Source organism: Sebastes umbrosus, chromosome 10 (genome assembly GCF_015220745.1).
Source record: "Sebastes umbrosus isolate fSebUmb1 chromosome 10, fSebUmb1.pri, whole genome shotgun sequence".
Taxonomy (NCBI): Eukaryota; Metazoa; Chordata; class Actinopteri; order Perciformes; family Sebastidae; genus Sebastes; species Sebastes umbrosus.
In genome coordinates, this window is record NC_051278.1 from 17858201 (window position 1) to 17872225 (window position 14025).

Consider the following 14025-nt stretch of genomic DNA (forward strand, 5'->3'; position numbering starts at 1 on the left):
ATAGGCTACTAGTCCACCAAAACAGGAAAAGAAAACATTTTTTAACCAATGAAATTACACATAAAATGGTACCCTTCCTGTGATTGGTTCGAATGGTATTGACACCAGAAATTAACCTCTCCAGAGTTCACTTGACAGCGGTCCGAGATGCTGGCACATGGGAGAATTTTCTGTTAGACTAAACTTTCTGCCAGAAAGGGTTTATTTTAACTCAAACTATGATCTTTTCCTAAATCTAACCAAGTAGGTTTGTTGCCTAAACCTAAGTAGATTTCTGACAGAAAGGGCTTTCTGGCAGAGAACCCAGAGGTCAAACTTCTCCCATGTGTGCCTGATACAAGCCCCCAGGAAGAGCACCGGGCTTTAAAGCCAGTTTTCGTGAAATTACAACTTCCGATGCCATTGGGCCCAAAACGACTTTTTCCCATTGACTTACACTGAGAAAGAGATGTCTGTAAATCAGCATGCATTTTGAGGCAAATCAACTTATCAATATGAACACACAGAGTTATTTTCCTTCCTTCGTTAATGTGATTGAGACCGAGGCTGGTCCGTGGGCTGGGAAGCGGGGTTAAAGGAAACGCTAGTGTGCCTGCTCTATGTGGCAAATGGATGCGCAAGCAGTGCGGAACATCTGGGTAATTTTATACTCAGCAGTCGAGCCATTTTGTTCACACTGAGCAACTTTCATAGGAATGAACGGGGCCATGCCTGCAACGCTATATCCAGTTATCTTTTTACATCAATGGTCCGAGACCACCCCTTCGAGGTGGACCGGAAAGCATTTGTTTGGTGTTTACCAGAGTTTTAATCCGGCATTTCCACCAACCCAAATGAACAAAGGAGTAAACGCTCCAAGGTTCAGTTCAACCGGTGTGAACAAGGCTGGTTTTAATTAGAAACACTTCTCAGTATAATGAAATACGATTCAGCAGCACAACAAAACACACAGCCTCCAAATGACCATAAAGTTGAACCAACACCTCTGTACATCTGTGTCAACAAAAACTGAACATTATGATCATCATAAAGGTAGAATTTATCATAGGGCCGTCGTATTACACTGCATTAGTTTTAGCTATGTGTACCTAGTAATGTAAAGTGAATATAAATCCAGTGTGACTATTGTATATGTCATAAAGGCAGTTATTCAAGATTAAAATATGTTAATATTTCCTTTATGTGAGCAGAATGTACGATATAATTGCATTTATGAAACAGTGGGAAATCTTTCTTAAAGGGGGGTCTCAGATGTGGAAATAAAGTCCGAAGCATAACCATAACACCTTATTAAGAACCATTTTATAAGCTGTAGGTAACTGCAAGTAAGCTTCAGGCGTAAGTGTGATAATGCGGAGTCTTCATTTAGTTCTTCAGACTTCATTCAAACAGAGATCTAGCGTACCACTGTTTGTTTTGAAGATAATATGCAAATACGTGGACACAAAATTATTATGCACTTTGGAGTTAAAAGAGGTTTAAGGGCAAATGTGGAGAAATAATTTTGAAAACTGCATAATTCATGTCCTGCTTGGAATAATAGCATATGAAATATTCATTAGCTAAATTACTTATCTATGTAATCTGCTTTTGTTGTGGAGTTCAGGGGAGAAAGGGCAGCGGAGGAAAGAACAAACCGTCTGAACCTTTTGCAAACGTAGCAATGATTCAATGTCAGCCTGTTCATTATCAGTGAAAGAGAAATAAATAACACCATCCACCCTCACCGAAACACTGTCTTTGTTTGTGAGAAATAGACCTTTTATACAAAAGTGATGTGTTTTGAATCTGTGCGAGCACTCACTGAATACTTTTGGCTGCCACTTTGACTTCTCTTTTCCTGCCACAACCTCAATTACATTTAAAAAGGCTATACTAACGCAATGTAATGTCAGTTATTTTTAAGCAAAGGATTTTAAGGTGTAAAGGTGCTGTTCCTACACGTCAACGCGGTCCGACGCCTTCCAGCTCTTCTCGACGCGGCGTTCATTCATGCTCACATTAAAGCCCGTGTAGCCTCAAAGCTACATTAACACAGATGATCAAAAGGCGCTGGCCAAGCCTTTGTTGGCACATCAAACACCATGAACAGAGGAAAGCGTGCAATTCCCCAAAAAGGAAGCACACACTGGTTCCACTGTGTCATTATTAAGGTTAATATTTACTATACTACACCTTGGCTTCTCCTGTTTTTCATTATTCCTGTAATCTGTGGACTACAAACAGAGAAACACACAGCATGTAAGCATGAGCGCACATGCAAACGGATGATTAAAAGCAATCGCTCTCAGTTCCTTTTGTTGTTTTTTCTTGCAGGCAAACGAACAAGTCAAATTCGACCCAGTTAATCAAAGTCTGCATACATGGAGTGTCAGAAGGAAAAGATTCGGGGGCGTTGCTTTGTGATAGTTTTCTTTCAGCAGCCAGGGATCCTTCCTTCTCCACAGATCTACACCACCACTAACTCGGTGGGGGAGAGGAGTGTTTTTGTGTCACCCATACTGACAAATACAGTAGGAGAGAGAGAGACAATATTTCAATATAGCAATTATGTCAGATGATGAAACTCCTATTAGAAAGAGGTAATCATGTGTAGCCCGTAATACAGATATCTGCATTGTCTCTGCCGTTGATTACACTGCTGTACAGTGAATTGATACTGGCCAGAGTATTACCATCTCCTAATTGAGTTGATTTTACATCCGTCTTGTGTGTGTGTGTGTGTGTGTGTGTGTGTGTGTGTGTGTAAGCCAGCTAATTCCAGGCACTCCTTATAACACAGAGCCAGTGATGCTGTGCCAGTTTATAGGATAGCTGTAAGGAGAGCTTTATCCTCTTTTCTCAAGAGGACATAAACCCTCTTGATGTAAATTATACCAACTTTGGTTTGGTTCGGATCGCATTACATCTCATTAAGATGTCAGCTTTTCAAGACTCGCAGACTTTCAAGCACGAAAGGCCTTTTTGCAATTCATAAATTGTCCAAAAAAAGCCATGGAACAAGCAAAAATGGTTCAAAATGATCGCCTCCTTCTGACCTCGTTTTTGCGATGCTGGACAGCACTGGCTGGCTCGACCTGTTTGCTGCTGTGTCTGCTCCTTGGGTTGATTGATGCACAGAGGGACTCACACAGCTGGAAAGGAGGCAGTAAACCAGAGGAGGGAACAAAGACTAGTGGGCCACACGGGGTGCAGCAATTAAGCTGTTTTCTTGTTGTTAATTAAAAGCAAATTAGAGACTGTGAGTTGCTGTCTAGCCTTAATTGCTGGCAGCATGTATGCCCAGCCACACCTGTTGTTGCATCTCCACTCACTCATTTAAAAAAAAATGTCTTCTTCTTGTGTCTTCCTTAGGGACGGAGAGGAAAGACTGGGGAGCCTGGACTCAGAGGCCTGCCTGTAAGTGATATACAGTAACACACACATACACACATTTGTACAGAAATTATGCTTTTTGATTTCAGGGAAAGAGATTAACTCCTTCAAAATCTGCTGTACTACAATATAAAAACAACTAGACATACTATATATTTGGGTTTTATGGATTTTTTAAAAAGTCTGACACGGCACAAAAAACAACAATGCATCAAAATCAATGTTGTTGCTAATCATTGACATATCCTAGACTCTGATAATCTGCCCCAAAAAATGTTCCCCTAGCATTTAGTATATGGAAACTAATTAATTTTTTGTTTTTATTTAGAAAAACAGTGGCATTATGTAAACAAACTGGGTTAAAATTCAGAAAATTAATGAATATATGGTAGTTATGATCAGGACGGATGTTGGTTAAAAGATTCAACTCAGTAAAAAGTGGAAAATAATATTAATATATAATATTTTTATGGTAGTTTTACGACGCAGACATTTTTCATCAGAGCAACTTTTTCAAAGTGATGCACAAGTGTTATGGGAAAAGAGATGAACTCTTTCAAAATCTGCTATATTACTATATAAAAACAACTAGACATACTATATATTTTGGTTTTATGCTCCATCTAATCATAAGAATTAATTACCTATTATACAGCACAAGTCTGCAGTGATTTAAAATGAAATAAAATGACAAAGCGTGAAAACTTTGCTCAGAAAGTACAATACTGCAGCACTTTGAACAGTACGTTATTTTCTGGCTTTTCTACCATTCAAAATCATTTTCGATTTAATTTATTCCTTAAAGGAACAGTGTGTAGGATTTGGCGACATTTAGTGGTGTGGTTGCAGATTGCAACCATCTGAGTACCCCTCTGCTCACTCCTCCCTTTCCAAGACTGCGGTAATGTGAGCCACCGAGTGGAAAACCGCGGTAATGCCGTTCACCTCACTCAGAGGTCATCCTTACCATAATAACAACACTTTAGGAGCAACAGAAGTCAGACGGCGGCTGGCGGTACCACGATTTTGCACTCTGCAGCTCACGTTACCGCAGTTTCATAAGCCTACGGTGGCCTTCAGGTAATGCGAAAAACTCGAAAGGCCCTCACTAGGGATGTGCATTTCAAGCAAAATTACCCCACCACTACAATGTAGGGTCGGGACATTTTTCCCATTTAACACTATGAATTCACTTTTTTATTTCGACCATATTGTTGGAACAGTGGAAGAGACCAGTGGAAAGATTAACTAAGATGATTTATTCTGTTTCTGTCTGGTTTGAATGATGTGTGTTTTACGATGTTCTGCAGCTCTAACAGTTGATCTACCAGCTGAAACGACGGGGGGCACGGCGCCACGCACACACACACAAACACACTTGCGCTGACGGGCGCCGAAGAGCCGAACCGAACGTGCGAAACGCATTTTACTGGTAGTAACGTCACTACCAGGCGGCACCTGCGACGGTTAAAACAAGAGAAAATATTTTTTTTAAGTCATGACGGTAGTCGCATAAACCATTCATAATGTTTTTTAGAATTTAATGACTATTTGACACATTGAAAATCATGACCCATCCCTAGCCCTAGAGGACTAGTTCCCTATGTAGATATGAAGGGCTCATTCTAAGCTTACGAAAACACGACAGTTCTTAGTTTCAGGTGATTATACACTTTTATTTGATCAAGAATTCCCTGAGATTATCAATGTTAGAGCAAACAGTCAATCAGTACAACAGACATGCAATACAAAGTCAAGCTTAAAAAGAGCAATTACACTCTTCATAGTGAAACATCTCTGTAAACTTTGTGCATTAATTCCGTGCTTAGTCTGTATTGATCTGTTCAAAATCTCCTCCCATTCTCCCGTACTGCTGCAAGCAGGCTAAATTATTAGCAGAAAACCACAAGAGGTGTATTAAGGTAGCTCTTGAGAATGCTTGTATTGATGAGCAGGACAAGTCTGCCTATAAGGCCCGTTGACTCCTTGAGTTATGGTGTTTTCCTCAGGCGTCCAAACTAATCCCAGACACTGTTTGTGTGTTTGTGTAGTGACCCACACAGCAAAGGGCACAAACACCATGATGTGTTAAAGGAGACAGCCTGTCAGGCTCTTAACTGCTCTGATGTCAGGACAAACAGGAGTGTTTAGGCATCATGTAGCTCTGAAGCTTTGGGTGTCCAATTATTTTCATGCGCTATCGCCTTAATTACACTCTTGATCAGGACATAGGGTTCGTCTTACTTTATTTCATCCAGAAATCCAGAAAGATTCTGTTCTGCTTCTATCACCGTTATGCTCAATAGGTTCAATTATCTTTAGTAAAATTGAGCCACTCACTGTTAAACCTCTCCTGCGTGACTGAATGTATCCCCTGCCTTCTTAATAACTCATAAAGTTGTAGGACACAAAGTCGTAGGACAAAAGAAAGACACGACGGAGAAGGTGTGACATTTCTAAATGGCAGTGTCCTGATGATACCCTTAGCATGTGCCAGCTTTGCTTCAATCCCCTGGTATTGGCATTTATGAGTCACCTGTTTTGCTGAGGTGGATCTCAGGGGCAAAATCATCTATTCAAAACACACACCAGCAGGGCATCACTCTTCCTTGTCCATTGGCAGCAGGACAGCGCTCGCTGTTGAGGGGGCATGCGGTCACTTTTAAGTCAAATTAGTATCGCGTGGCAACAGGGAGAGTCTGTGAAAGGCACGCACAAAGACACACTCAAAGATAATCTAGAGACCGCTGGGGGCCAGCCACGTATTTATGACATTAGTGCAAAAGGTTAGAAACTATAATACAACAGGCCTTTTGCTGTAAATCTGAATATTTTTTAAGAAAACATGCCACTTTAAATAAAGGTTAGGAAAGGCGCAGGATGCTGAAAGAGCACTGATGAAAAATAAATTGTCTTTTTGTGACACAAAATCCTTTTCTCCGTGTGAAAAGACTGTTTCATTGCTTGTAATTGCAGAGTCCCCCAGGAACCCCGGAAGGTGCAAGTGTCAAGGTGTCATTCAAAACATTGTTCATCACAAAACAAAGTACTGACATGTGGCATTTAAAGTAGATTTGAGCTGTCTCCCTGTTTGATAAACTGGCCCTTACCTGCACTTCCAGCAAGGGTGAATTGTCAAGATGACTGAGCAGTGTTCATTGTAGCAGTCCTCCAAACAGGCGAGGAGTTTAATCATCTGCGCTGTGTTGTCTGTATAAAGACGTACCGTGTGTAACTAAGCAGCCGGCCCAGACAAGGCAGGCGTATGTGTGACCAGACGTCTGTCCTTGACTGACATTTTTTGTGTTTGCAGTTTAGGAACGGATCTTTCTCTCGTCGGAAATGGCACCTTTCAGTCAATTGTAGCCTATCTGCTGTGCAAGTTAAATAGCTGTTCCCACCCTGCGCCTCCTGCAGCGCAGCACAGCGTGACTCAGTGCTCACACTCCAAACAGACAGATGGCCATTACATACAGTGCTTTTGCAAAAAGGGTCTGCAATCATTTTCATGAAGCCCAGGGGTGCTGTAGCTCACCAGAGGCACATGAGATATGCGGTGTAAAAAACTCTCAGACATGGACCTCTACCAGGCCTCCTACTGTCTTTGTTGCTACCCGCTTCCTTCACAAACCCCACCCCCACTCGGCCCCCACCACCACCACCAACCCACCGGGCCTCCAGTGGCCCACTTGTGATCATGCTGAGAGTGAAAGCTATTGTGTAGTGGACAACCTCCTGACCGCAGCTGTTCATTTGATGTATAGGTGCGTCGTTTTGCTGGGGTGTCAGCCCAGGCCGCAGAGTTCCTCCTGCTCCCTCTGCCCAGAGGAAGGAGAAGTGTCAGCTGGCCAACCTTGAAAAAGAAAGTTGTCTGTATGAGGACACACTTATTATACCTCAAAACAAATGGGATAGCATTAGATATACCATAGGTGGAGGCACAATGGATAGTGGTTTCATTTGGATGAAGAACGACACAATATTACCATGCCCTAGTAAGTCAAGCTTAAGAATAAAAAGACAAACAGAGGTTACCTTGATTAGGTTTTCATGAGTTTTCCGTAATTGGCTGCTGAGTTGCAGTTTTATTATCTCACTTGAATCAGTCTCATATCATAAAATGTAGCTGTAAAACTCAAACATTTACTTGGCAGAAAGGAAAATAGCTCTGAGATTGTGGGTCCAGCATATATTTTGCTGCTTTGCTTTCATAGGTTTATTTAATAAATGTGAGACAAGTTTGAACACAGTGATGAAAATGTACATAAAGCTAATTCCATGTAACAGTAACAAATAATTATTGTTACATTGTTACATTATGGGTTAAAGTTTAGACATTTTAAAGAAAGTAAACCTAAAGGCTCACTAGCCGTTCACATGTTCTTAATCCCATTTTGAAATATCACATTAGAAAAGCTGTATGGAAACGGCAAAATAAGATAAAACATCCTCAATTGGGGGAAAAAGTTTTAACGCTCGCTTGAGGTGTTTTTTTCCCTCGTCGGAAAAAAAAATTTGATGCGCTAAATGGATTATTGAAATGCCTTTGCCGAATAAATTCTGACATAGAGAACATATAACTCACATCTTGCTATGCTATCTCACGTCTTTTTGGATATTCCCATAACGTGCGAATGCTTGTCTTTGTCTGCAACATGAAACATGGTCAGTACTAGCTGACATGAAAGAACTATTAAAACTTGCCCAAGTTCTACTTCATCTAAGATCTGTTTACCGGCAGATTACAGCTATACGTAGCCTATAGCGGCAACTTCTGACAATCTACGCTGTAGTCGGGTTTACTCTACTAGGCTACCGTAACATGCAGCATCAAACTGATTTCAGAGAGATGAAAAGCTAGAGCAACACCTGCAGGTGACAAAGCCTGCAGGAGACCAAAGCTACCCATTTGAGATTAGATTAAAGGTTGCATTATGATTAAATAATATGATTAAAGCGTTCCTTTTAAGACCTATAACTCATGCTGATGTTATGTAGAAACACGCCACAAAGAATGCTTACATTAAATATGCATGCCAGCTTTGCCTGTGACATGAATCAGCCATGTCCTTACATTACAGATACATCTTCCCTTTGTCATTATAAATTCATGCTTACTGTGGACGACTTTGTCCCAGAGAAATCACTTCACATTTTAATCAACGAAACAAGCATAAAGGAATTTACACAATCCGGCATGATAAGCGAGAGAAACTAAACCGTCAGACCTCAGAGAGGATTGGAAAGTAATGGTTTTGCAGGAGCAGTAATAATTGAGCAGCATCGGAGATTCTCCTTACTTCTCAGTGGCCATGCTTTTGCATTTTTTAGTTTGGACAAAACAGACTAAACTGCATCTCATGTAACATCTGTGTAAGCCCAGCACCCCCTCTCACTCACTCAGCAGAGTGTGAATGTTCTTAAGTGAAAAACAAAAGCTCTATGCCGTGCATGATGTGCCGGGAAGACGGTGTTCTCATGAATCACATCTCCTATAACTGTATCTCCCACTGACAGTCTCAAACGGGCTCTGGCAGAACACCGCAGATATTGATGGAGAGACGGAGAGGGATGCAGACAGGCTTAATTGCAGTTTGATGACTCGAGGTGCCTTAAAGTCAACATATCACCCACAGACCTCCACTGGTGGACCAGTTCCCTGTGCTGGGCTTTCTCATTGTGTAAATACAGTGATAATCTAGATTAATACTGGCCGTACTACAGTTAATCTCATTTGAAAGGTTTATTAACCCTCTGATCTAACAATGATAACGACAGAAATATTTTGCCGCGAGTCTATGCCAGAATAGTGTCACCACAAGGTCATTTTAATTTTCTACCAGATTTACATTGAGTCATAGCTCAGTGGGAAACCATTTCTATATACAGTAGAGTACGTGTTTTACAGTTACCATAAGGCGGATATTGAAGTGTATTGTGAGCTGCCTTTGATAAAGAGGATCTAGTATGCTTTTGTGCTTTCTCTTAGTGTGTCATATAGTTTTTGTGCATGTAAAAGTTCTGCAAAGTTACAAAGTCCACGCCAAAGGGAGTTACTCTCCCCCACAGAAACACTGCTCCTGAACTGCCTGAAACGCCTTGCTTGAAGTCCCGCCTTTTCTTCCGTAACGGGGTGATGTCACCAAGTAACACATTTGCATAATAGAGTGGTGCAGGAATGAGTCCTAAAACCAAGAAATAATTTCGCATTTTAGCACTTCCGGTTCCTCCATCTCAAAGTTGATGGATTTTTAGTTAGATGATAGTTAGATTTTTTGTTCTACGATATAAATACATCAATAAATGTCCCACTCGTGAATTTTGAAGCTTTTATGTGTCTTAAAAAAGGTGCCTGCTAACAAGTGGCTATATGAGACTACAAAACGTCATCACACCGGCTCGTTCGCCTTAACAACGTCATTGTGTATACTTGCGTTCATGCAACCGTGGTGTAGTTCATTTATAGCCGAACGTTAGCTTTACACTTCTGCCGATTGCATTCACTCTTCAAAAATCAATAAAAGTGGTGTTCATTTGTGGAGATTATTTTATGGAACAAAACGTTTAAGTATCATAAACGTTTGTTTGCCACAGAGCTTATTTTCTGCAATAATCCAAACGGCTCAAACAGAGCGTTTCAGACAGAGGGTGAAAAGAGGTGCTGCAGTTTAGCCGGTATGAGAAAAGTAAAGTGTTTTTTGAACGTTAAAGCATGTACACATGTTCTAGTAGAAACCCAAAATACAAGTATGCACCTGAAAATAAGCATAATAGGTCCTCTTTAAGAAAAAGGCCTCTGACTGATAGCATGAAAACAGTGATATAATTGATACGATTATGGTAAGATTATGGTGGTGAAATCATGAGTTCCCATGTGGTTGATAAAGCTGAACAGAATTCAATTAGTACTCAAAGTCAATTTTGCCACTAGTCCGTCCTCCCCGCCTAAAATATTAATAGGACAATCCATCTGTTCATACATCGCAGCAGTGTGCTGACTTAATAACAGCTCATAATTTGGACGAGGAAACAGTGACTATAACTCATTAAATGAATGGTATCACAGTGGCTGCCGTTAGCGGGTGGAAGGCGCGGGGGAGGGGCCGAAGCTGAATGGCAATTATTATTTGTTAGAGTCCAAGCGCCGCTAAGGAGTGTGCAAATAAGCTGCAACCTTTTTCAGACGTCTCTCTGTCTTCTCAGATTGCTAAACAGATGCTACGTAATGTTGTAGTTTCTGAAGCGTTTCCCTGCAAATCTGCACACATGTCATACAAAAGCACAATAATCTTTGATGAACAAGCTATTTTTTTGGTGCTCTGTTATGTGTGTTTGGAAAAAAGAACAAAAATACCACGACGAATGAGCTTAATTAAGCGTGTCTGAATATGTGAAACACTGCATTTCTGCTACTCCAGATGCATTTGGTGAATCATTTAACACATATAGGCTATGTAGCTAAAGTAATGGCTGGTAATAAGAAGGTGGGAAATGCATACAGTATGATCAGTCTTCCGCTGACTGAATGTTCTATCACAAATCTTTTTAATTATTCATTCACTGTGTGCCTTGTCCAAGGTGCAAGTACATTTGTTTTACAGTTATGTTTGCTTAGAGTACTCTCCACATAACTGACAGGAAGAAATCCTATTAAAAATACTCTGAGGACGGCTCACCAGCAGTCATAAAGTGCCATCTATTGGCAGACAGGGGAATGATTCTAACATGGAAACGTGCTGCAATGCAACATGGGCTTGAGTTTATCATTATCCTGCTAGACTTTCAACACCAGTGTCACAAAGTCACACCAGCTTTTTTCCTACCATGATTGCAAACTGTTTCTGAGATATCACAATGTGCTGTGTGTTTTTCTGATTACTCATTCATGACGTTTGCCCTTGCCTAAGTTTCACGCTCTGAGCTTTCTGTCTTTTTGCCCTACCTCTGCTGTCAGTCACTGTCAATGATCTGCTCTGTTCACATACAGGTGGAGAGGGGTGAGTCTGCAGTCCCGGAGGGGAAAGGGGACAAAGGAGAGCGAGGAGACTCTGTACGTATTTTTCCTGCAGTGACATTTACAGTGCCGTCATGTTACAGAGTCATTAACCAAGGCCTCCTCTCTCAGGGTCAGCCAGGTGCCGAAGGGGCTGGCGGGATGAAGGGACAAAAAGTAAGTCACATCAATGTCAAGTGTCATACATGATGAGTTCCTCTGTTTGTTTGGGGTGGGAAGCAGAGCTGAGGAAAGCAGAGAAAGAGCTGGTGGAGGTAAGTGAGGTTCAAGCTATATAATTGGTGTGATATACCTGAAGTCAAAGGTTAAACCTTTTGCTTGATAGCTTTGAATACTAACAATAGCCAAGATAATTTGGGGCGAGTGGCTTTGGAGGGAGGCCTGAAGGGACGGGTTGTCAGTGTTGCAGACTTGGTGACGTTCTTGCTGGATTTAGCAACTTTTGGAGCTGGTGCCACCAGCTACTTTCATTGGAAAAGAAGTGGCAACATTGGGCTGGGTTTTTCGGTTGGATGATTTTTAAAAATCTAGTGTACTCTTGTTCGATTTCTTAAGATCACTGACCCTACCAATTTTTACCTTCTGGTGGCACTAGATGAAAAGTCAAAGGATCACTAGAGAGTCATTAGAATTCATCGTATGGGCATCATGGACATGTGTACCAAATTCCATGACAATCCATCCGATAGTCGTTGAGATATTTCACTAAAACCCAAAAATGTCAGCTTCATGATAGCGCCAGAGGAAAAGTCAGTAGGAATCATCTTCTGGGAACCATGAATGTCGTGGCAATCCATCAAACTGTGATATTTCCGTCTAGACCCAACTGATGGACCGAGCGACATCGCCATCTCTAGAGCCATGCCCCCTAGCATGGCTAAAAACCTTTACCTGACGATGGCAAGGTAGCCAAACATGTTTAAATATATAACATGGTAATAAATCATGGTATATTGGAAGTCCATATGTCCCGAGTATTTAGGTATTCTCCAAAAATCTGCATGATTGTCTATCATTGTGTGTATTTTGATCCAGTTGGGATTTAAAAACCTTTTCTGTCATTAAAATTGCACATTTAGAGGATTGTGTATAGGCTCAGTATGGTACGGCGTGTATTCTCAGAGTGCTTTTTAGTTGTTTATGGTACTGTATCTACGTAGATGTTGTGCTGTGTTTTCTTGTTTTATTAAAAGCACGAAAGTTATAGCTTGTAAATTATGAATGGAAGAGTGGAGGCTCCCAAATGCAATGCATCACAATTAAGAACCGTCTATGGTTCCCTGGAGCGCCCAATACGCCCATTAAAGTATATATACACACACGCTATCATTCTATATGATGCACATGAAATGCACGCCATTGAAGCATGCTTTTCTCCAGTGTTTTCTTTCCTCTCACCTCATGGCTCTTCTCACATCATTTGAGTTAGCCGGCGTTTTCTCTGAAGTCTGGTCATGTTATTGCCTCCTTTATTGTTGCTCCAAAACCTATTGATGTAGCTGTTTGAGGTCACCTGTGGCAACTTGCTCTCAGAAGTAGTTTCTCGAGTGAAATTTTTATGCTGTGTATTTTTTTCTATTTTTGTGCCTGTTTTTGTCGCTGTCTGTCCCTCTGTCTATCAGTATCTTATACGTAGTGATTAATATTATGTTTGTGTGGTATTTCCAGGGTGATGTTGGCCCTCCTGGTCCTCCTGGTCCCGTAAGTACAATATAGTGGTGAAAGCCCACCTTACAGAATATCATTCATTGTCAGTTATTATGAGATTTTGCCATAAGAGACAATCAGAAATTATTATAACTTTGTCAAAGTTAAAGCTGCAGAGGAATTTTTGCCCAATGATGCCAAAACTATACTGCCTACTGAAGCTTTAACACAAACATTTTTTAACGCCACTAATTTCTTTAATGCATTAACGCAACTTGTGATTTTTAGGTTATAGCGGACTCAACACTAGAGTTTTAACACAAGAGTGAAGATACTGGCATCATATGAAACTAGAAAAACTTAAGGAATCCATTGGTACCAACCATGTCATACTAGTTTGTCGTCAAGGAGGCTAAATAATGCTCCAAACTTCGGCTACATTTTTGAAGAGGAAAAACTGGCATGGGCATTTTCAAACGGTCCCTTCACCTTTGATCTCAAGATATGTCAATGAAAATAGGTTGTATGGGAACCCACGAGTCTCCCCTTTACAGACATGTCCACATTTTTGATAATCACATGCAGTTTGGGGCAAGTCATAGTCAAGTCAGCACACTGACAGCTGTTGGGCATGAGCTTGGGCCAACATAAAAATATGTCATATATTTGTGCATCAGAAAGTGGTTGAAAAATTGTGTACCAGGGAGGAGAAACCAACAGCACTGCAGTGTTTACTCCTGCTGTCACACCTCCAACATGGTGGCATGTCATCTTGTAACAAATTTCCATTCTTTGAAAAGCCTGCAGATTTGTTCTATCTTTAGATATGTAGTTTTAAATAAAAATATATGTTTTTTTCTCTATGAACAGTGGATCGGTGTTGATAAAGAGCATGAAACATGGGCAGCCTTTTCAAGGTAGTTGAGATTAGTTGTGTTGAATTTCTCCAAGGAAGAGCCTCCTTTTTTTAAGGTAATGAACTCACTGAT

At 40.9% G+C, this 14025-nt stretch overlaps 1 protein-coding gene across 1 annotated transcript in view; it reads left to right on the plus strand.

The window, feature by feature from the left end:
- The window catches only part of LOC119495806 (collagen alpha-1(XIX) chain), a 111196-nt gene that overhangs the window by 57302 nt on the left and 39869 nt on the right, over window positions 1-14025 (plus strand). Inside the window, exons 17-20 of the mRNA XM_037782617.1 lie at window positions 3355-3399; window positions 11363-11425; window positions 11501-11545; window positions 13058-13090. Of these exons, the coding sequence (XP_037638545.1) occupies window positions 3355-3399; window positions 11363-11425; window positions 11501-11545; window positions 13058-13090 (186 nt within the window). The remainder of the gene's footprint in view (window positions 1-3354; window positions 3400-11362; window positions 11426-11500; window positions 11546-13057; window positions 13091-14025) is intronic.